The 24,974-nt window shown below is 44.8% G+C and overlaps 1 protein-coding gene across 2 annotated transcripts in view; it reads right to left on the bottom strand.

The window, feature by feature from the left end:
- The window catches only part of LOC137546902 (microsomal glutathione S-transferase 2-like), a 41,574-nt gene extending 17,216 nt beyond the window's left edge, over positions 1-24,358 (bottom strand). Inside the window, exons 1-2 of one of the 2 annotated variants that reach the window (XM_068269926.1) lie at positions 24,301-24,358; positions 2,903-3,002 (exon numbers count right to left, since the gene is read on the bottom strand). In XM_068269926.1, coding sequence (XP_068126027.1) covers positions 2,903-3,002; positions 24,301-24,331 — 131 coding nt within the window. In that variant the 5' untranslated portion in view covers positions 24,332-24,358. Of the gene's footprint in view, positions 1-2,902; positions 3,003-17,317; positions 17,381-24,300 lie in introns of those variants that run through there. The other variant, XM_068269916.1, reaches the window with a different exon arrangement.
- Between the last annotated feature and the right edge of the window lie 616 nt (positions 24,359-24,974).

Here is a 24,974-nt window from a genome sequence, read left to right on the forward strand (position 1 = left end):
TGTTCTGATCCGGAAAAAAGACACTGTTTAACATACATACTGGAAAGATCCCTTTGGGATTGACAACAGGAAGCGATGTCAGCATTGGAGGAAAGGAAGTGACCAGCTTGGAGTGCATAAAACTAAAGCACTTTTTGTACCAATAAAGGATTTTTTCACTTTAGACCAGATGAGTGGTGGCACCTTCCTAATTTTTCTAGTTTCACGCTTTACGTGACGCCATTCCTGCTATCAGCAGTATTTTGGTCACACAACGAGGTTGAGTTAGTGCAAATACAGATTGATTTAAGAGAGTGGGGAGGAGGGGATGGTTAGGGGTGGTTCTAGGCGTAGAGTTAGGTGGGGTGGGTTATTGGGTGCTATAAGTTTGTTTGAGTGGGGATGTGCTTAGTATGGGGGAAAGTTCGTGTTTTTCTGTTGGTTTGTTCCAGTTTGGTTTTTATAGAGACTTAAAATTAAAAGCACCACAAACTATGATGCATATTCCTTCCCAACATTAGGAGGTTACTGATGAAGATTGTTCTTTGGTTGGGATAAAGCGCCTAAGTGCGGCTGATTGTTTGCAAAAAACATAACAAAAAAACCCTCCTTCTACCAAAGCCAAACACAGAGCCCTCCTTCTACATATGTCTTAACCCTTAACACCCCCAGGTGTTGTGTAACCTTTAACCATCCTTCTTGGTGGCGCCTAACCCTAACATTCCCCCCTTTGCGCCCCATGGCCCCTAAACCTTAACCTCCCCCGCCCAGAGATCTGTGAAAATGAGAAGAATTTTGGGCATATGGTGGAGCCTGATAAAATAGTGGGCAACGAGTCTTCCTGCTATGCAAATGCCTCCCTGCGCCCATATCTCCTCTCACTGCTACAAATCCCGCCTTTTATTATGGGAGCCTATGGCGGCACCCTTTTTTCCAAGGCGCCTGCAATGCCCTTTTTTCTGTTTCGATTACGTACAAATGGCAAACAAGCCCACTGAACTCTTACTTACAGCTTCTATGTAGATGCTGGTGCTGCTCAGTTACAGCTATTTAGCATGTCTGTACATTTGTTCCCAGTCTCAGAAAACAGTATGCATTAGCTGGAGCGGGGGAGCTCTTCTGATCACTCTGATTTCACAGAGATCAAATAGCACCATAAGCCCTTGCTTCTATTTTAAGACACCCCAGTAAACAAGAAAATGTACCCTAAGAACCCCTGTTCTCACCAGTAAAGCAAATGGAGCTCAGGAGCAGAGGAGGCATGGCTTATGTTACCCTTCCATATCGGGGGCCCACTGTTGACACACGCAAGCTTCTTTAATGTGGGGGGGGGGGACACTGTTTTTTTGACCATTTTTCATGGAGCTTACACCCAATAAGCACCTGGGATAGCTTCTCCTGCCACATTATCTTAGTTACAACACATAACATATAGTGCCTCGCCTAAAACTGCATACACATATATGGTAGCTCTCTGCAGAGTCAAATGATGGGGGCCACCTCGGCTGAGAATCTAGCGTGTGTACATCAGTCCCTGACCGCCCCCGATGAGCCTTTAGCAGATCCGCCATGGTGGATCAACTTGGCCAAGGGTATTGTTCTTTCCCTCCCTCCCGATCGCTCGCTGCTCTGTTGTTCCTCCTCCCCCCTCCACAGCAACAGAATGAGTCACTAGCCTTCAGGCTAGCAACACATCTGTACAGAACTTAGCCCGAACTGTCGCCCAATGGGAGTAAGTCCCGATCCCTGCCAGGCAGCATTCACCATACCTTTGTACCCAGCTTTAGTTTTCTATTAGGCTGAATAATCACAATTAATTGTTTAAGCCAACTCAAATTTAAAGTCTGTATAACCCTTTTTATTTTTAGAAAATCTGATATTAGTGAAGTGTGATGGCAAAAGGGTTAATTTAGTGTTACTCATTATCTGTCACATGACATGACAATTTGTGCACCTCATAAAGTTATTGATAATGAATATCTTGCAGCTGACAACATCTGACCTTTTCACTCATTTAACCACTTGAGGACCCACCCTTTACCCCCCCTTAAGGACCAGCGCTGTTTGAAGGGATCTGTGCTGGGTGGGCTCTGCAGCCCCCAGCACAGATCAGAGGGCACGCAGAGCGATCAGATCGCCCCCCTTTTTTCCCCCCTATGGGGATGATGTGCAGGGGGGGTCTGATCGCTCCTGCTGGTGGCATTTTGCGGGGGGGCACCTTAAAGCCCCCCTCCGCTGCGACATTCACCCCCCTCCCTCTCCTACCTCTCCCTCCCGGTGATCCGGGCTGCACAGGACGCTATCCGTCCTGTGCAGCCAGTGACAGGACGTCCCCTGTCACATGGAGGCGATCCCCGGCCGCTGATTGGCCGGGGATCGCCGATCTGCCTTACGGCGCTGCTGCGCAGCAGTGCCGTACAATGTAAACAAAGCAGATTATTTCCGCTTGTGTTTACATTTAGCCTGCGAGCCGCCATCGGCGGCCCGCAGGCTATTCACGGAGCCCCCCGCCGTGATTTGACAGGAAGCAGCCGCTCGCGCGAGCGGCTGCTTCCTAATTAATCAGCCTGCAGCTGGCGACGCAGTACTGCGTGGCTGGTCCTGCAGCTGCCACTTTGCCGACGCACGGTATAAGCGTGCGGTCGGCAAGTGGTTAAAGTCTGTACACACATCCAATTTTAATCTGCAAATGACTGGCCAATGATTCCACTGCCATGTAGTATGAAGGCCAAAAGATTTTGAATACTGTGAACAGACTGTGTAGGTAAGCTCTCATACTACATGGAGTGGTAATATTGGCCATTCATCTGCAGATAAAAATGTGGATGTGTGTACGGACTTTATTATTAAACATATTGGTAGCTAAGGTACAGAGTGTATATCAACATCCATATTATATATCATATATGTCACATTCACATACTGAGCTCTGAAGGTTCTGTCGAACTCCGGACATCCACTAACAGCAGGAGGGATCACCTTGTACTTAATTCTGCATTTTCCCACATGACTGGCAAAGTATGCTGCAATTAAACAATACAGGAGTCAGAGATAAGAAACAAAACGCACATACAAAAAACTTCCGCACTTGGAAACAAACATATCCCAAGTTTGGCATCTTTTGGTAAAATGTTACATTTCATCTTTAGTATCTGGTGGAAGAAAAGCTTTAAATTCTGATAAGAGATTGTCAGTAAGATGCTAATAATTTGAGCATATGCAAATTGTATGTTACTTTTATTCAGATATATGCACTGTGGAAATGGACCAATCAAATGCAGCAAGAAATGATTGTACGTGGTCCAGGTCCACCTTGTATAAATGTGCATACAAGGATATTAAAACTATAACTTATTAGCATATATTGACTTTCTCTCTAGGCTAAGGTTACATGATATCAGAGTCTTCCTGCTCTGTGCCCTGTGCACAAGGTTCAGGCAGTGACATGCTTATCAGGTGATGTTACAGCTTTTTGTAGTTACTGAGCAGCTGTGCTTATCCTAGGCAGGCAATAGGTGAGCGCCTGTGTCATAAGGGAAGTGACATTTTATGGACAGATCATTTTATTTTATGAATGTGTCATTTTTTTAAATCTAACCACTGATGTAGTTTTTTTTTAACAAGCTAATTGTTATTTTGTAATGTGTAACATAAAGGACTGTGGGCTACAGGAAATGCACAATTCACACCTGCGTAAATTCAATTTTACATAAATAAATATCTCTCGGTTCTTTTCCATTAGCCGGGCGCATCCACTAGGTGGCGATAAAACTCCACCAGTTACATCTTTCCCTACTATCCATGGTGGCCTGGAGGGGGAATAGTAATTAACGCCATCTGGTGGTTGCGGTAACAGAATAGTACCCATCTCTCTATTTAAGGTGCCCACTAATGATACAATTTTGATTGTACAATCTTTACACTTCTATGTAATATGAGGGACTGCCTAAAGTATCTATTCAAAGCATAGTCACTCAGTTTACTCTTCTGCTACTTAAGGGCACCCTGAGTAGACCCTTAGGTGGCATTCACAGTGGGACATTATGGTCGCGCGTTATAAAGTCTTACAACACAGATTACCGCACTGCAATGCCAATCCTATCTGCCGTTCACAGTGCAACGTTAAAGTCAAGTTAAAAAATTTTGCGTTGTGGTAACTCATTGCTAGCAGTTCGTTACCTCTTAACGCAGACACGTTGTGACTGTAATGTCGCATTAAATGCACCATACCACTGTGAATGCAACCTAAAAATGAAAAACTGCACTTACCTGGGGCGTCCTCGGTCCTCCAGCCCCCCGTAGCCCACAAGGTCCATCGGCGTCCTCTGGGTCTCCTCCATGACCCCGCTGGCAACCCCGTTAGAATGGCGACTTCTGGAGAGAAGTTGCCGTAAGCCTCCTGGCACATGCGCAGTTCAGTCTTTTGAGAACCATGCATGCGCAGGAGGCTTATGCCGATGCACGCATTATTGAGCTGGGTGCACGGACAGGCCACGCATATGCAGTTGCGCATGAAATCCTAAGAATTGCTACAGTTGGGCTGTGTGCTATTCTGACCCCACGAGGGGTGGATGAAAGAAGGACCCTTTCTGTACGGTTTCTGAACACAGTGTTCTCAGTGTAGGTCATGGTTGTTCTCTGCTCTGGAAACAAGCATGTAATTGAGAATCTTCATAATTTAAGCACATTCCCATGGTAGTCAATTAAATACATGCATCAATAGTTTGCTTCCACATTTGCTTCCACATTCAAGAAACTAATAATTTTAAAAATAATTTAAAATAAACACATCTAGTGAATTTACACCTGTTAGCTTCTCCAGTCAGGCACTTGCTGGCACTCAGCGCTGGCAGGGTAGAGATGGCCAATGCACTCAGATGCAGTTTTTTGTTTCCATGTTGCCGAAACCTGCAGCTGATGCCTGTAAGCTTCAGGCTACCTGTATTACTGGCCACATTGGAAGCTTCAGATGTTTTTTCATTTTCTGCTTTAGATCACTGAAAATATTTTTGTCTACAGGTAAGAGATACCATCCACCATGTCACTCCGTTAGCCCCGCAGCAAATCACTTCATTAGCTTTTTGCCAATGAAAATCACTTATACCTGGGCAGTGCTCTCATGTGAAGGGTGGGCTGCCCATGCTTGTTAGGGGATTGTAATCAGAAACATAGATCGAAGCTCAGGGAGCATCTGCTGTACAATGCAGGCCATTATAGAGGCTCTAGTAAAATACACTACACTTATTCTGCCACTGTTGCTAAGTTACAGCATATGGAGTACATATTTATAATGAATGTATCATAAGCATATATTTTAAAGCATGGAGTTTCCACACAAGGGTCAATAATCTTAGATTTGGGTGTGGATATGGAATACTTCACAGCTGTGGGATGCCAGTGACTAAACAGCCCCACCCTCTCCTCAGACCTCTGAGTCACTGAGCTCATGCCTTGTTCTCTCTTCAGAATTCTGTATATCTTTTGGGACAGTATGGATACAGTTTTAGCAATTGAGCTGGCACAGTAAGCAATGTGCAAATCAGTGCATTTAAATGAAAGGATCCAAAACAAGCACAAAGCAGAGCAATTAGCTAAATTTTTGAAAAATTGCAATTTTAATGCAAGTTGATGGCAGTGCGTTTTTAAAAAGGCAAACATCGCTGATGGATTGAAAGACACTCTACAGTGTTTCTCAGCCCTGTACCTGTCAAAATAGGTAATCAGTAGGGGATACTTGTTGTATTCCCTACAATGCCTAGTGCAGGGAAAGCCTTCTCTCGGCTTCTCCCGGCGCCCAAATCATCACCGCAGGAACCATAACTTCACTGGATGCTGTGGAACTATATGTGTGATACACTAAATATTTCTGACAATATATTGCACTGTTTATTTGATATTTTCTCTGTAAAATTTCAATAAAATCTTTGAAAAATCAAACCTATAAGGAATCAGCGCATAGTCTGAGACGCAGTCATGCCCCTTTCAAACCAGAGCGTTTTCATTGCATTGCATTACCCGTTTTTACCGCAGGGTAACGCTAAAACAATGAAAGTCTATGGGACATTTCATACATGGTGCGATGCGCTGGAAGTATTGTGTCTGACGCGAACGCATCAGCGCAATGTGGATCAACATCCATGATGACATGCGTTGACCAGAAGTCATGTAAGCCAGTGGTGCCGCAGATATTTTAAACTGTTTCTCGTTGCGGTGCAAATGCGCAGAAAGCATATTTTTACAATACACTTCCTTGCATTCGTATTTCCGCCACAGCAAGTAAGTGTAGATGTCTACGAAGCCTCTTTTTTGCGTAGCAGTGCAATGCGATCATCCTATCATACTGCAACTAAAACGCAGGTGGCTAATGGGGCTATTGGGGGCAAATACAAGAGCAGGAGTAACTCCGAGGTTGTGTAGATAGGTGCAGCGCCTCGCAGAGGTAGCGGGCTTGGGACCCATGAAATGCGTTGCATAATTTTATGTGGAGTACTGATTAAATATATATTTTTCTGGATACCATATATGGTGGTTGTGTCATATATATTGGGGAGACGAATCCACCCCGATCCCCCAATTTTTTATTTAGTTTTATTACACTACTAATTTTTATTCTGCTGGTGCCTCTGTAACTACTACAAATAGCATTATCCACCTGGTGGATGGGTGTGTACACCCTTATTTTTCTTCTACGGAGAGCGACTTCTTAGCCTGAGTGGGGACAGGCCTAATATCCCCATGCGCGATTGGAGTGGTTGCCTGAGGTCGGCAACCCAGACTTGTGAGTATATCCATATCTGCTGTACAAATTGAAGATTACCTTATATCAACAATAATACACTATTGGGGGCTCTCGATTGTTCTTTCTTTTTGTCTTTCTCCATATAACTCTGACCTCGGGTTCACTTGAAAGGTTAGGCATACGCTAAAGCTGAAACAGCAGAGCTTTATTTATACCACAATGCAATGGCAAGAATGGGACCTGCTGTAAACAGCATAATATCTGCTATGTTTGGGCTCTCACAGTCTCACAGAGAACCTGTAAGCAACCTGCAGTTGTAATAACTTACATTTCAAAATCCTACTCTCCAGGCACTGCATTTTCCTGCTTAGTCAGACTGGAAGGAGCCCAGCTAGGTCGTCTATTGTACAGACTGAGCACCGAGCTTCCAACTCAATTATCCCCTGTTCATTACTGTCAGGGCCTGTTCATATTGTTGTGAAGCAGTGCAACATGCAACACAGCATGTCCAATATGTGAGAACATCAGGCTCTGTGCTGTAGTTAATGTCTGATGTTCACCTCAGTGCTCAGCCTTAGGATGAATTGTAGTACTAAACTGATGTATGCATTTTACTGCACTGTGACACTCACCTACAGTGGTTTGCAAAAGTATTCGACCCCCTTTAAGTTTTCCACATTTTGTCATATTACTGCCACAAACATGAATCAATTTTATTGGAATTCCACGTGAAAGACCAATACAAAGTGGTGTACACGTGAGAAGGGGAACGAAAATCATACATTATTCCAAACATTTTTTACAAATAAATAACTGCAAAGTGGGGTTTGCGTAATTATTCAGCCCCCTTTGGTCTGAGTGCAGTCAGTTGCCCATAGACATTGCCTGATGAGTGCTCATGACTAAATAGAGTGCACATGTGTGTAATCTAATGTCAGTACAAATACAGCTGCTCTGTGACGACCTCAGAGGTTGTCTAAGAGAATATTGGGAGCAACAACACCGTGAAGTCCAAAGAACACACCAGACAGGTCAGAGATAAAGTTATTGAGAAATTTAAAGCAGGCTTAGGCTACATAAAGATTTATAAAGCCTTGAACATCCCACGGAGCACTGTTCAAGCGATCATTCAGAAATGGAAGGAGTATGGCACAACTGTAAACCTACCGAACCAAGGCCGTCCACCTAAACTCACAGGCCGAACAAGGAGAGAGCTGATCAGAAATGCAGTCAAGAGGCCTATGGTGACTCTGACAAGCTGCAGAGATCTACAGCTCAGGTGGGGGAATCTGTCCATAGAACAATTATTAGTTGTGCACTGCACAAAGTTGGCCTTTATGTAAGAGTGGCAAGAAGAAAGGCATTGTTAACAGGAAAGCATAAGAAGTCCCGTTTGCAGTTTGCCACAAGCCATGTGGGGGACACAGCAAACATGTGGAAGAAGGTGCTCGGGTCAGATGAGACCAAAATAGAACTTTTTGGCCAAAATGCTAAACGCTATGTGTGGCGGAAAACTAACACTGCACATCACTCAGAATGCACCATCTCGACTGTCAAATATGGTGGTGGCAGCATCATGCTCTGGGGGTGCTTCTCTTCAGCAGGGACAGGGAAGCTGCTCAGAGTTGATGGGAAGATGGATGGAGCCAAATACAGGGCAATCTTGGAAGAAAACCTCTTGGAGTCTACAAAAGACTTGAGACTGGGGTGGAGGTTCACCTCCAGCAGGACAACAACCCTAAACATAAAGCCAGGGCAACAATGGAATGTTTTAAAACAAAACATATCCATGTGTTAGGATGGCCCAGTCAAAGTCCAGATCTAAATCCAATCGAGAATCGGTGACAAGATCTGAAAACTGCTGTTCACAAACGCTGTCCATCTAATCTGACTGAGCTGGAGCGGTGGGCAAGGATTTCAGTCTCTAGATGTGCAAAGCTGATAGAGACATACCGTAAAAGACTGGCAGCTGTAATTGCAGCAAAAGGTGGTGCTACAAAATATTGACTCAGGGGGCTGAATAATTACGGACACCCCACTTTGCAGTTATTTTTTTTTAAAATGTTTGGAATCATGTATGATTTTCGTTCCACTTCTCATGTGTACACCACTTTGTATTGGTCTTTCACGTGGAAATCCAATAAAATTGATTCATGTTTGTGGCAGAAATATGACAAAATGTGGAAAACTTCAAGGGGGCCGAATACTTTTGCAAACCACTGTATATCAAATTATCAATATGATCGATTGGGGTGTCAAAATCAATCACAAGAGGGGCCACAATCTAAAACATAGTCTATGTCGCAGGCCAAATTGTTTATAAGATTTAAAATTTCATTGAACAGTCTAAAAATAAGTGGCATGACTATAGCGACCGTGGTGGGGCTGCTCCTCCCCATTCTGCAGAGTAGCGCAGTGGAGCAGTTTAATATTGACCTGCTCCCGTGCTTCTTCGGGTCTCCTCTGATCTTCCTGACAGGCACACTCTCTATGCTGCATACCTCTGGCTCCTGAGGCATGTCACAGCACAGAGAAGGTGACTGCCAGAACAAATAGAAGAGAATCAACACATCACTGGAGCAGGTAAATATATAACTGCGCCGCTGCACCACTCTGCTATGTGGGAAGGTGTCAGAGGGAAAGGTGTGTGTTTTACCAGTTAACAGGGGTGTTGGGGGTTTGGATTTAAGGAGGGGGCCCCATGCTACTTTTTATTGGGTGGTGTCCCGTGGGTTTTTCCTGCACCCGAATCAAACTATGACTAAGGGCGAATTCTGAGCCCGACGCGTCAGTTTTTCCAGTAGCTTTTTTCGTGTCCTTTTATGTGTCTTTTTCAATAAAGAATACCAGCTTTTATCTATCCCACTGTGCCTGTGGATCCTTCTTCACCTGAAACAATGTTTCCATCAGAAACACTGTAACTGGGGTGCGCCTCTGAATGGAAAGTCAGAGTGCTGACTTTCTATTCTGCTTACAATGATAGGCATTGGAAGTTATCGAGGGCCACATAAAAAGGCATGAAGGGCCGCATTCAGCCCGCAGGCTTTGGGCCCATTTCCACTAGGAGTGGTGCGATGTGTCTATATAGCTGCATCACACCGCGTGTCTGCTGAAACACATGCATGCCAATGGAAGAGTTTCTACTGCATGCATGTTGTACAGAGCGATCCGAGAATCTGCAGCATGCTGCAGATTCTCGCACGGCCGCATCCGCCCGCAGCCGCGTCCCATCTCCTCCATTGATTTCCGCATAGGAAGATGCGGAAGTAATGCGATGCGGTTAGGTAGCCGCATTCGCATCACTTTGTAATGGAAACCGGCCCTTAGAGTTTGACTCCTTTGGATTAGAGACAGCATCCCACCACATAACCCTGTGTATGGTGATGCAATACATGCATAATGTAAATATTTCCTTAAAGAAAACCTGAACTGAAAATTAAAAGTCAAAATAAGCATACACAAGTCATACTTACCTTCCATGTAGTCTACTCCTCAGTGTCTTTCTCCTGTCCGGCGTCCTGTTTCTTCACTGTGATCAAGGGAATTTTCCGTCCTCCATTTTGAAAATGGCCATTACCCATAACAGCTTTCTGGTCAGCACACAGTTAAACTGTAACATCGCCCACTTGAGCCATAGGGAAACATGGACATTACCTGGTACATCATTTTTCCTCTCAGCTATAACTGACAGCAACTGATATTTTACTGAGAGCAACTGATATATTTCAGATCTGACAAAATATTGTCAGAACTGGAAGGGATAATTGTCAGAAGAAAATGGTGAGCTTCTGAGAGGAACTGATGGCAAGGTAACTATGAAATGTTCATTTAAAGTTACCTCATGTGTTTATTTTAAATATTTTTACTCAGTACAGGTTCTCTTTAAAGCAGACCTGAACTACGAACTTCCTCTCTGCTCTAAAAGATACGCAATAGCATAATAACCATTAAAGGACAGGTGCGAGAAGGAAAAAGAAACAAGATCTACTGACCGGGGGCATCCTCCAACCCCTGGCAGTCTATCCGATGCAGATGCCGTCGTCATCTTCTGCAAGAGCATGCAGCTGCGCCACCCTCTATCGCACGGCCTGGGGCGTTGTGTGCAGGCGCAGTACTTCTGCGACTGCGCAGAACGCTACTGGCCATGCTCAGGCGCAGAAGTTGCTGGCTGCGCTCAAGTGCAGAAGATGCTGAAGATGCTGAAGATGCAGGTGCAGAGGTAGGCATCTGCAACGGAAGGGATCCGGGGACACTGGAGCTGCGGCGAGGGACAGATAGGCTGCCAGGGGTTGAAGGAAGCCCCAGGTAAGTAAAATTTGTTTCTTTTTTCTTCTCGCACCTGTCCTTTATAGAAAAACATTTCATTGTTACAGCTGATACAAATCCTACAATAAATCTGCACTGTTTCTACTTCCTGCTTTCAAGGAAACACATATTGTTAACACCCTCAAATTAGCTTATCTGCCTTATCTTCTGTGGCAGTCAGCTGACACGGGGAGAGATCAAATTACACAAATGAGGGGGAATTAACCACTTAACGACCGCCTAACGCCGATAGGCGTCGGCAGGTCGTTAGTGGTATAGCATGGAAACGGCCTTTCCATGCCAGTTCACTGAGGGTGTCTCCGTGAACAGTGTGCGAGCCTCCGATCGCGGCTCGCACGCATAATGTAAACACGCGGGGAAGAAATCCCCGCTGTTTACATCAATTCGGCGCTGTTGCGCAGCAGCGGCGTAAAGGAGATCGGCGATCCCCGGCCTCTGATTGGCCGGGAATCGCCGGCATCTGATAGGCTAAAGCCTATCCTATCCGGCGCAGGATGGATATCCGTCCTGCGCACCCCATAACCTGCGGGAGAAGCAGGTATGGGCAGAGAGGGCAGAAATCGCTGCGGAGGGGGGCTTTGAAGAGCCCCCCCGCAAAGCACAGATAGGCGGCGGCGATCAGACCCCCCAGCAGGACATCCCCCTAGTGGGGATAAACGGGGGGAAGTCTGATCGCCCAGGCTCAATCCTGATCGGTGCTGCGGGCTGGAGAACACATGCAGCACCAATATCAGGATAATCCCCTGGTCCTCAAGTACAGGCTAAACTCTCTAAATACATAAAGGGTGCATTTTTCTCTGTTTTCCTTCTGTGATGTGCAAGTGTTCAGGGGAACACCAGGCAAAATGTAAAAGGAAATAATCTGCCCATGTATGTGTAATCTCAAATGACGATCCCTTTGCTCCCCTGTGGTGTCTTATGTTTTTTACCAAGTTGCCGATAAAACCAATATGGACGCTCTTCCTGTGTTAGGCTGCCAACAGGCATTAGCTGCTGTGTTAAACTATAAACATGTCTGTGCAGCCCAGCACTTGTGTTTGAGCACCCTGATATAAAGGCTATACTACAGGAAGTGCAGCTGCTTGGGACCATGTGAAGTACAATCCCTTATCTATTCAAAACCCAGCTACTGTATGAATGAGCATCCACCCCTCCCAATAGCCCCACTACTAGGATAGTGGAAAGGGGCTAGTAAACTCTTCCAAATAGTAACTCTTGAGATGTAGCAGTGTCCAAAATAATTAAAGTAGTGAAATACATGGAAAATAACTGTCTCCTTATACTACTTCTCCATAATAACAGCTCAGATCCTTAGGCCCCGTTCACACTTGCGGTTTTGTAAAAAACGGAACGGATGTCCGGACCGCACCGGATCCGGACCGCACCTAATCCGTACGGTTCCTATCCAGATCAGGTCCGGATCCGGTCCGTTTGCATCCGTTTTCCGTGCGGATCCGGTTTCTTAAAGAGATAACAACCTGTAAATACCTGGGGTCTGGGAGGTCAGCAGAAGCTCTGTGGTCATTGTTGGAGACAGGTGGACGTGTGGAGACCATCCGTGGATACAGAGACTGCAGTTGGGACCAAGGATCCAGTCATTTTTTACTCGTACCTGGGAATTCTCTCCTTCCTGTTGTTCACCTACTACTATGTGGGGAGAAGGCCTCACCTCCTCGTTATCAGACATATCATCAGACATGTTGCTGCCAAAGAGCTCCAGCATGAAATCCCTGCTGCTCCACTCTGTGAACGCTGGGCCCATGTGGTCCCCATCCAAAATGGCCACTAGAAAAAGCATAGGAAGTGGGGTAGAACGTCCGGTTTTTATAGCCAGTGTGTTGTGCGCTCTCCGGTTCTCATTGTTTTGTATTGGCCGGATGCAACAGTCCGGCTCCGCTCCGGATACGTCTGCCGGAGGAGCCGGACCAAAAAATAGCGCATGTTGGATCTTATGCCGGAGTCCGGGTCCGGCTCCGGACGAAACGGACGCATGTGAACGGACGCATAGACTTTCATTGCTATGCCGTGCGTCCGTTCCGTCCGTTCTGCATGCGGTCCGGCTCCGGCACGGCGATTCCGGACGGCGACCGCTAATTTGAACCGGGCCTTATAAGTGCCCAATATTAGAGAGACATATGCCGTGACTGGAAGATGGTTTACTATGTTCCTAGTGGTGTTAAGGACCACCGGCTTACCCCCAGTATATCTTCCCTGGTGGTAATTGGGGTAGTAGTGCCCCTCCTGGACACAAGGGGTGGTGTGACACTGGGCACGGGACCATACCTCCCACGCTGGGACAGTTCCAGGAAAATGGGGACGGATGGGAGGTATGCCAGAAAGTTTAGCCAGTAACAGTATGAACATGTCAATTCTCTATTGTTAAGTTTATTGACACCTGAATAGCTCAACTTTAGACATGTAGCTAGACAGATGACATACAGTATGGACTCAATATACTTCTCATGAGCTTTCTCTCATGGGACCCAATTCAGTTGCTGAAAAAAAAAATCAATAAGGGGGCTTTCATATATCCACCACCCCAGAAGTTTGGAACGTTAGTCGGCGTGCATAAGTGGCCCTTGCTATTCCCACAAATGGTTAACTGTCAAAAAATACACCAAATAAACACTTTATGCAAAAAAAAAAATCCTAAAAGAAAAAAATATTTTCATACCATGCCTTACTCCACATCTAATGAAATGTCCCAGTTAGTAAAATCCTCAGGGGTCTTCTTAGAATTTTGATTACAATTTTGATTAATAAGTTCTGAACTGTGCATGCCCAGTAAAATAATTCCAGTACTTGTATAGCGCTTTTCTTCCTGTCGGATTCAAAGCGCTTGTGAGGCAGCCACTAGAGCGCACTTAGTAGGCAGTAGCAGTGTTAGGGAGTCTTGCCCAATTACTCCTTACTGAATAATCACTGGCTTACTGAAATAGGAACCAATGGTACATGAAAGAGGGAAGAAGTGTACAAACGCTCTCTTTCAATGGGTGAGCGAGGTTCTGCCCAGTTTAGAATTGCTTTTTCACTGCTCTGTAAGCGTGTGGGAGACTGTGGCTAGTGTTGGGCGAACACCTGGATGTTCGGGTTCACGAACGTTCGCCGAACATGGCCGCGATGTTCGGGTGTTCGCGCCGAACTCCGAACATAATGGAAGTCAATGGGGACCCGAACTTTCGTGCTTTGTAAAGCCTCCTTACATGCTACATACCCCAAATTTACAGGGTATGTGCACCTTGGGAGTGGGTACAAGAAGGAAAAAAAAATTAGCAAAAAGAGCTTATAGTTTTTGAGAAAATCGATTTTAAAGTTTCAAAGGGAAAACTGTCTTTTAAATGCGGGAAATGTCTGTTTTCTTTGCACAGGTAACATGCTTTTTGTCGGCATGCAGTCATAAATGTAATAAAGATAAGAGGTTCCAGGAAAAGGGACCGGTAATACTAACCCAGCAGCAGCAGCACACGTGATGGAACAGGAGGAGGGTGGCGCAGGAGGAGAAGGCCACGCTTTGAGACACAACAACCCAGGCCTTGCATGAGGACAAGAAGCGTGCGGATAGCATGCATTTTGCCGCCATGCAGTCATAAATGTAATAAAGATAAGAGGTTCCATAAACAGGGACTGGCAACGCTAACCCAGCAGCAGCACACGTGATGGAACAGGAGGAGGCGCAGGAGGAGAAGGCCACGCTTTGTACTACTGTTCCCAGCAGCGACACAGAGCAAAATGCTATGCAGGGTGAGCGGTGTACTACTGTTCCAAGCAGACACACAGAGTGGCAGTAAACACAATTCTATATAGTGTGGGTGAGCGGTGTACTACTGTTCCCAGCAGAGACACAGAGTGGCAGTAAACACAATTCTATATAGTGTGGGTGAGCGGTGTACTACTGTTCCCAGCAGCGACACAGAGCAAAATGTTATACAGGGTGAGCGGTGTACTACTGTTCCCAGCAGATACACAGAGTGGCAGTAAACACAATGCTATATAGTGTGGGTGAGCGGTGTACTACTGTTCCCAGCAGACACACAGAGTGTCAGTAAACACAATTCTATATAGTGTGGGTGAGCGGTGTACTACTGTTCCCAGCAGCGACACAGAGCAAAATGTTATACAGGGTGAGCGGTGTACTACTGTTCCCAGCAGATACACAGAGTGGCAGTAAACACAATGCTATATAGTGTGGGTGAGCGGTGTACTGCTGTTCCCAGCAGACACACAGAGTGTCAGTAAACACAATGCTATATAGTGTGGGTGAGCGGTGTACTACTGTTCCCAGCAGCGACACAGAGCAAAATGCTATACAGGGTGAGCGGTGTACTACTGTTCCCAGCAGACACACAGAGTGGCAGTAAACACAATTCTATATAGTGTGGGTGAGCGGTGTACTGCTGTTCCCAGCAGACACACAGAGTGGCAGTAAACACAATGCTATATAGTGTGGGTGAGCGGTGTACTACTGTTCCCAGCAGCGACACAGAGCAAAATGCTATACAGGGTGAGCGGTGTACTACTGTTCCCAGCAGACATACAGAGTGGCAGTAAACACAATTCTATATAGTGTGGGTGAGCGGTGTACTACTGTTCCCAGCAGACACACAGAGTGGCAGTAAACACAATGCTATATAGTGTGGGTGAGCGGTGTACTACTATTCCCAGCAGCGACACAAAGCACAATGCTATACAGGGTGAGCGGTGTACTACTGTTCCCAGCAGACACACAGAGTGGCAGTAAACACAATGCTATATAGTGTGGGTGAGCGGTGTACTACTGTTCCCAGCAGACACACAGAGCACAATGCTATACAGGGTGAGCGGTGTACTACTGTTCTCAGCAGCGACACAGTGCACAATGCTATACAGGGTGAGCGGTGTACTACTGTTCCCAGCAGAGACACAGAGTGGCAGTAAACACAATGCTATATAGTGTGGGTGAGCGGTGTACTACTATTCCCAGCAGCGACACAGAGCACAATGCTATACAGGGTGAGCGGTGTACTACTGTTCCCAGCAGACACACAGAGTGGCAGTAAACACAATGCTATATAGTGTGGGTGAGCGGTGTACTACTATTCCCAGCAGCGACACAGAGCACAATGCTATACAGGGTGAGCGGTGTACTACTGTTCCCAGCAGAGAGACACAGAGTGGCAGTAAACACAATGCTATATAGTGTGGGTGAGCGGTGTACTACTATTCCCAGCAGCGACACAATGACCGGGGGACCCTGGCTAGCCTGGCTGGAGTGAGAACTACCCTGCCTGCCTACCCAAAGCTAAACCCACAGACAAATGGCGGAGAAATGACGTGGATCGGGTATTTATTTACCCGAACCACGTGACCCGTTCGGCCAATCACAGCGCTAGCCGAATGTTCGGGTAACGTTCGGCCATGCGCTCTTAGTTCGGCCATATGGCCGAACAGTTTGGCCGAACACCATCAGGTGTTCGGCCGAACTTGAACATCACCCGAACAGGGTGATGTTCTGCAGAACCCGAACAGTGGCGAACACTGTTCGCCCAACACTAACTGTGGCTGGAAAAGGTCATGAAATGGAAAGACCCTGAATACAATGAGCAGCATGAGGGGTATCAGCGGTGAGTGTTTTTGCACCCTACAATTTATATTTTAAAGTTGCAGCAAACTTCAGGTGAGCTTTTATGTCAAGGTCAGCCCAACCGAAAAGAATGTTCTCAGATGTTTTTGCTGCTGTTTTAGTGTCTCCAATGGCTAGCTTGCCCATCATTTTTATCTAACGTTTCCCTATTCCATACTGCCTAACAAAAAAAGTTCTCGCTCATAAATAATAATGTAAGTTTCAGTTTGAACTTTTGTTAATTCTCAAATATGTCTTTATGCAGTTAATTTGCAATAATGTTTCCACCATTAGTCAGATCCGGGTTTGGAAGTCACAACCTGTAACATGAAGCCATTAAATGGTCATACTACATGTTGCGACCTAGGATGCCATTCACATGAATCACGAGTTACGTGAAATACCACTTGGATCAAAAGGATCTTCTGCTGCCACATGCTGACCTCTGCAAACATTTCATAATCAAGAACATCTAAGGATGTATCAAAGGACCACCTGGTCCAGAGTCCTGCTGCCACTAGCCTGCACATACCAGCATTCAATGGATACTGACAGAAGTTCCAAGAATAACCATTCTATAGCAACAAATATCTGCAACGACTGCAATAATATTCAGGAATCTTACCACTGGATGGACCATGCCTAGTTGCAGTAGAACAGAGCCTTAGACTTACCTAACTGGCAAGCAGAGAGCAGGGAAACAGCAGCGAGCAGGACTATGTCAGCAGCCATGGCAGTAGAGTGAGAGAGTGTTACTATAGTCAGTCTCTCAGCTAGCACAACACATTCAGGCACGCCTACCTCTTCTGTATGTTATAGGTTAACTCTTGCAGTCCTGACATACTATTCTATGCTATAGAAGCTGAACTTGAGAACTTGTTATACGGAAACGGTATTCCTCAGTGGTGTAGCAATAGGGGATGCAGAGGTTGCGACCACATCAGGGCCCTTGGTCCTGAGGGGCCCTCTCTCAACAGCAGTATAAGCTCTTTATTGGCCCTGTGCTGATAATAATCATTTCTATACAGTAGATGCTTTAAATAGTGGTAATCATTAACAAACTGTTTACCATACCCTGTTTGCACCTCTAATACTGTGGATGTCCTTGGCGGGTGTTGGTGCTCCATAGCAATTGTTATGTATAGAGTGCTTGGGGGGCCCCATGTAAAACTTGTAATGTATGTAATTTAGAAGCCTATTTTTAAAAAGGTAGTCAGGCTGCAAGCCCGATTTTATTTTATTTTATTTATGAAATTACACTATTTTGCACTTCACCATAGTTATAAAAGTGGTAAATGATCAGCCTAAATGATTATAATTTTCATGCCAACTTGTAAATTTTCAACCATCTCTGTTGATGTCATTTAACAGAACTTTAGTGGCGATTGCCAAATCAATAAAATGCTTTCTTTGCTTCTGTCTTCACAAGGGAAACATTGCTGATACAAATTAATGATGTGGAAGGGCCTCAGTCTTCCAATTGTAATATTAAATACTTAAAGTGAACCTAAAGGCAAAAAAAAAAAAATGAGATTAACTCACCTGGGGCTTCCCTCAGCCCCCTGCAGACGATCGGTGACAGCCAAACCGGAAGTGTTCGCCGGCGGTTGCAGAGGCATCGGACCGGAGCTGCGAGGGCACCGATCGTCTGCAGGGGGCTGAGGGAAGCCCCAGGTGAGTTAATCTCATTTTTTTTTTTACTTTAGGTTATCTTTAACGCAGGAAGAAGTGAAGGCAAGACTAAATACATGAAAATACCTGTAAGCTTAACATCAGTTGTGTGCCAAATATTTGAGGGGGTACTTAGAGATACTATACAAGACTTCATAGCAGAAAATAATCTAATTTCTCAGCATCAGCATGGGTTTACTAAGGACAGGTCCTGTTTGACTAACATGCTCAGCTTTATGGGGAAGTGGACGCTAATGTGGATATTGGGAATGCTGTAGATGTGATATACTTGGACTTTGCAAAGGCCTTTGACACTGTTCCCCACAAAAGTCTGGTGCAAAAGTTGAGGATGCAAGGACTGGGGAAGAGTCTGTGTGCATGGATAGGGAACTGGCTAATGGACAGAAAACAAAGAGTTGTGGTCAATGGATCTTATTCAAAATAGGAGACTGTTAGTAGTGGGGTCCCACGGGGGTCAGTATTGGGTCCAGTGCTCTTCAATGTATTTATTAATGACCTAATATATGCAGTAGAAAGCAATGTTTCTATTTTTGCAGATGAATACAATTGTGCAGAATCATCAACTCTCAGAAAGATAGTGACATATTGCAACAGGATCTGGATAGGATGGCTATATGGGCACATAAACGGCAGATGAAATTCAATATTAAAAAATGTAAAGTCATGCATTTTGGTCGTACCAATGGTCTAGCACCATTCAAAATAAATGGGATACAGATGGGGACATCAAACTTGGAGAAGGACTTAGACAAGTTAAATAATCGTATTTAATGCCAAGCCGCTGCAGCTAAAGCTAACACAATTTTGGGATGCATTAAAAGGGAAATAAAAACTCTTGATGCAGGCATAATATTGCCCCTGTCTAACTCTCTAGTAAGGCTGTATCTAGTATATGGAATTCAGTTCTGGGCACCACATAACAGGAAAGATATTGCAGCTTTAGAGCAGGTGCAGAGACGAGCAACAAAATTGATATGAGGGATAGAAGGTCTCACTTACCAAGAAAGGTTAGATAAACTGGGCTTATTTAGTCTGGAGAAAAGACGCCTTAGAGGATCTAATTAACATGTAGAAATACATCAGAGGGCAATACAAAAGCTTGGCGGATGAGCTTTGTGTCCCTAGGCTTTTACAAAGGGACATGATCTGCGCATAGAGGAAAAACATGTTAGCCATTTATTTAGGAAAGGGTTCTTTACAGTAAGATGATTAAAATGTGAAATATATTGCCACAGGAAGTAGTTATGGCAAATTCTATATCTGCATTTAAAGGAGGCTTAGATGCTTTCCTTGCATTGAAGACATCACTGACTATAATTACTAGGTAATGCCCTTGGTGTTCCAGGGATTTTATCTGATTGCCATCTGGAGTCGGGAAATAGTTTTTTCCCTTTTGGGGCTAATTGGGCCATGCCTTGTAAGGATTTTTCACCTTCCTTTGGATCAACAGGGATATGTGAGGAAGCAGGCTGGTGTAATTTATTTTCTGGATGAACTCAATGGATGCATGTCTTTTTACAACCCAAATAACTATGTAGCTATGTAACTAATAGAGTTGAAGTTAGACCAATCCCCAATGTATAAATGCAGCCAACAGGACTTCTGTTGTTACCCAGCCACTGCCCTCTGCTGTATCCAGTGGTGATGTGACATCACACTCATGAATGGCTGGAACAAGGAATCATAATATACTAATCCCCCTGGCATCATGCTCCATATGGTGGGGGTGGGGGTGTTTCTTTGTGGTTGGGAGAAACAGTGGTTGAGGACTCCAGTTGCAGGGTTTCCCTGGGAGGTCATAGAATAATATATTTTGGCAGCAAGAGCAGAAGTAGGGTGTGGAGGTGCATAGTTAAGACCCCCTCAATTCATAGTCAAGCCAAGAATTTTAACGATTTTCTCACTTGAAAATGGGGGCCTGTCTTTATAATTAAAATAATTTTTGTGTTAATGTTTTTTTTTCTATTGATAGTAAAATGCAAACATCCCCCCAGGAATTTTTGTCTAGGTTGGCAACGGTAGCTACTGTATGAACGTCAATAGACTTTACCGACTTACTCGAGCAAAAGATACTATGAAGCTAGGTTCACAGTGGGACAATATGGTTGGGCGTTATAAAGTCTAATAATGTTGCTTACCGCACTGCAATGATAAGTCTATGCAATGCTCACAGTGAGGAGTTAGCATTACAGTGTAGTGTGTTGCGTTATGGTTACGCACTGCATTAAGACGTTACCTCTAAATGTACAAGTTAACAGCTACAGGGAAGCATATTTTTCATTGTCTGTAAGCAGAGCCGGGAAGAGGCAGAGGCTGGGCAGGCTGCAGCCTATGAGCGCAGCCACTAAAGGGCACATTCCACCTGCCACCCGTCTGCTGCTGGTTCTGGCACTGAGCTAATCTCCCCAGTGTCCGCTGCCTGTGTAGTGCGCCCCACTGCTCCGTAATAGCCGCGCTGTCATCACAGAGATGACAGGCACGGCTGGGGCATCATGTAACCAGGCAACAGCAGGAAGCCGGCTTCTGCTCTAACGGAAGTGGTGTCTGGTGTCGGCTTCCTGCAGAGTTGCCTGAAGACTTTATCGGGAAGTGTGAGCTGTGCCTGGACTGGACGGGGGAGGGACAGTGCCTGCCTGAAAGCACTATAACCGCAATAACTCAGATAGCTGAAGGGGAGGGGAACCCAGCTGCTTCCACTTGCCTGGCTGAATGAAGCAGGTATGGAGGGGGGATTGGAGTAGAGGGAGAGAGAAGAGAGGGAGGTGGAGATGAATGAGAGTACTGTGTGTATGTGTACTGTATGTATGTGTACTGTATGTACTTTGTGTGTGACCTGTGTGTGTCTGTGTGTGCTGTATGTGTGTGTACTGTTTGTACTGTGTGTGTATGTGTACTGTGTGTGTGTGTGTACTGTGTGTGTGTGTACTGTGTGTGTTGTGTGTGTGTTGTATGTGTGTGTACTGTGTGTGTACTGTGTGTGTACTGTGTGTGTGTACAGTGTGTGTGTGTGTATGTGTACTGTGTGTGTGTGTACTGTGTGTGTTGTGTGTGTGTTGTATGTGTGTGTACTGTGTGTGTACTGTGTGCGTGTGTGTACTGTGTGTGTGTGTGTACTGTTTGTACTCTGTGTGTGACCTGTGTGTATGTGTACTCTATGTGTGTGTACTGAATGCGGCATGCGGGGGGGGGGGGGGGGCGCACTTTGGAGTCTCTGCCTTTGGTGCTGGGGAACCTTGTCCCGACCCTGTCTGTATGCTTCACTGTAACAACTGTATGTGACGTTATGGCAGTGGTAATGTGTGGAATGACTTTTTTGTTGCGTTGTGTTCCTGTTGAACAGTGAACACAAAGCAACGTCCTACTATGAACCTAGCCTAAATGTTTTTCATACAATTGTTTATTTTACTGTACACTTACAATGTAATATTGTCTTTCCAGGCTGTGAAACTTGAAAAGGACTTCTGCTGATGCAAATGTAAAGGATTTAAAGATAAAGTATAATTCTGTTGAGATATCAATCAATAAATAAACAGTATAAACAAAGAACTAGTGTGAACGTATTTATTTTATATGAAGTTTTCTAAAATGACATAAAATTTACATAACATTATAAGCTTACATAAACTATTTAACATGATACATATTTTTGAAGTGTAGAGTTTAAACGTATGATACTTTCAGGAACGGACATCCTATCTATTGTACAGCAGTGTGTAATATGTTAGCGCTTCATAAATAAAATGTAATAACTGTATCTATCATGGAAAACATTGTGCTCCAGGTGTTGGAGACAGTGTAATATCCTGCCGGACGAAGCACATAGTAATACAGTCCGGGAAACCTTTTATATGTGACGAGGGAAAAAAAACAGATTGTGGTTTTAGAGTGGGGAAGAATTATACCAAGTTTCATTGCTGTCCCTAATTTTCTGTTTCTGGAGTCACCAGGGTTCAAATGAAAGTATAATGTTTATTTTTTTTTATTTACTATGTTAATTGCATTTGTTTTAAGTTTTTTTTTAAGGAAGTACTTAATATTAAAAATGAAAATGTGATATTAATTTAAAGTTGTAAGCTTTACAAGTCAAAAAAGCCTAATTTTGTAACAGTGCAGTGATAAATATTTTTTTTTTTTTTTTATAACAAGGCCTAGTTATCAGTCTTAAAGTGAACCAATCACCATTCTTAGCACCCAGGACATCACAATAGCACATTTAATATGCATGCCAACAATGTGGCTCAGTATTTTAGATCTTCTTTTTACATTTAAAAGTTTAGCAGAGGATTTATTAGCCTTCTTCTGAGGCGTGCCGATCGCAGAAGTTTCAGGCAGATAAGGACTGATATAATTATTTTATTGCACACATTAGCAGAGAGCAAACAGAAAGCTTTCATCAGCGGGGGAGCCAGTAGATTGTACACTGTGCTTCAAATAGTTTACAGAAGTCACAGATGCTATCTTCACACCTTCCCCTGGATAAATAAATGGCATATGGAACTTGAGGGGGACCATGGCAGCTTGTATAGCTATTAGAAACCAGGGGAAAAAGTGGTGCTTGGTTCCCTTTAAGACTTTATTTTTGTTGGTGACTTCTTTCTTTAAGTCACCAGTAAAGTAACACTCTCCTGCTCACAAAACCTCACCAGGTGGAACACCAGAACACATTTATTTGTAATATTTAACCACTTAAGGACCGCAGTGTTAAACCCCCCTAGTGACCAGGCCATTTCTTACGAAATAGGCAACTGCAACCTTAAGGCCTTACTGCAGGACCACACAACTCAGCACACAAGTGATTCCTCCCCTTTTCTCCCCACCAACAGAGCTTTCTGCTGGTGGGGTCTGATCCGTGCCGGCATGTTTATTTATTTATTTTTTATTTATTTGGGGTTTTTTCCCTAATAAATTTTGCCATTTTTTGTATTTATTTTATTATACCCCCGCCAGCCAATCAGCGCGATCGGCTGTCATAGACTTCAACCTATGACAGCGGATCACCTTTTTGTCTCCCAGGGGACAGCCACGTGACACGGCTGTCCCCAGTACAGCGCTGCTGTAGATCGTAGCGCTGTACAATGTTAATAGACGGCGATCACCACTGGGAGACTAACAGCGGAGCAGAGCTCCGTCATTCCAGTGAGGATGCGCGCGCATCGGCGCGTGTCATCCCCTGCTATCTCCGCCTGCAGCCATTCACGCCAAGCCATTCAGGCGTGGAGCAGTCCTGGGGCTGCCGCGCTGCTCATGCCAATCGGCATGGAGCAGTCACAAAGTAGTTAAACTTTTTAATTCAATGCAACACATGCATAAGATAAATACATTCCCTTTAAAGACACAGAGAGCCCAAGACAGGAAATGGGAGAATGGGGAAAAAGACAGCAGTATAGGCACAAAACTTCTTCCCATACTATCCAAAATGAAAATAAACTATTTCCTAGAGTTGGACTTTGCCATATTATGAAGTCAGACAGTGTTTGCAGCATGTCAGATGAAATGTCAGAGGCGCTGCTAAGTGTTAGCATCAGGGAGGACAATCATGTGTGTAGAAGAGGATAAATCCAGGCATGATGATTGATAAAAGCAAGGTGAAATTAATAGTGTGCTCTCAGAAACAATTGACTGCAGCAGCAACTGTCCTAGGAAGCATAGAAATGAAATATCTCATACAATGTCACCCAGGGGCAGCTTGCAGTGTGCTTACACCAGCAGCTGAACTCAGCTTCAGATGATGTAGATGACATAGATAGAAAGTGCAGAGCTGGCAGTAGTAATACACATCACCTTGACTGCAGGAAGAGCAAAGCAGAGAAATTAGCTCTTTAGTAAGGCTCAGCTTCCTTTTCCGTTAAAGAAACACCAAATTTTGTGTCTTTTAAAAAGGAAAAGAAAGCTGCTGCTGAAACCTTACAATGCTGAACTGTGGTTTCTACACTATAACAAGATCCTAAGGCCTATGTGAATGTACCTGTTGGTGGCTCACTCCCACACACTCCCATCTGCTGCCATCATGCAAGGAAATACCTCCAACAATACTAAAATAAAGGGAGGCGATAATGGCCTAGCTGAATAGACACAGCCTGAGGGAGACAGCAGAGAGACAAGCTGGGAACATTTCCAGTAAAGGGGACAGGTCATGTGACTTTCCACTTGCATGGTCCATGAAAGGAGCTCAGCATACAGCAAAGTTATAGCTGTAGAGGAAACTCCACTTTCATAAAAGTACAGTACATTTTTAGAACTGCATTCCATAGATATGTCATTGTGAAAAGTGCAGTAAAAAATGATATTGCAATATCAAAAATCCAAAGTTCTGGCTGCAAACTCTCGTTGGTGCCTTGGTTTTCAACACCATAAGCCTGCAGCTTCATGCCACTCACTAACTACCCTCCTCAGGGCAGTTTCTAGGCTAAATTGCACCTAGGGTGAGGGTGTGAGAAAACGCGGAAAAGCCGCCGCATGTGCTCAGAACAAGGCGGCTGATTCCGCGTCCAACGCGGCGGTTTGCACGCGTAGGCCTACATCTGACAGTATGGCCGAGCGCGGAGAAACCGCCACATGCCCTGATAGCGGTGCGGCTGGTTCCGCGTCCAGCGCGGCGGGTGGTATGCAACATATGTCTGGTGTGGCTGGGACTGATAG

Source organism: Hyperolius riggenbachi, chromosome 1 (genome assembly GCF_040937935.1).
Source record: "Hyperolius riggenbachi isolate aHypRig1 chromosome 1, aHypRig1.pri, whole genome shotgun sequence".
Taxonomy (NCBI): Eukaryota; Metazoa; Chordata; class Amphibia; order Anura; family Hyperoliidae; genus Hyperolius; species Hyperolius riggenbachi.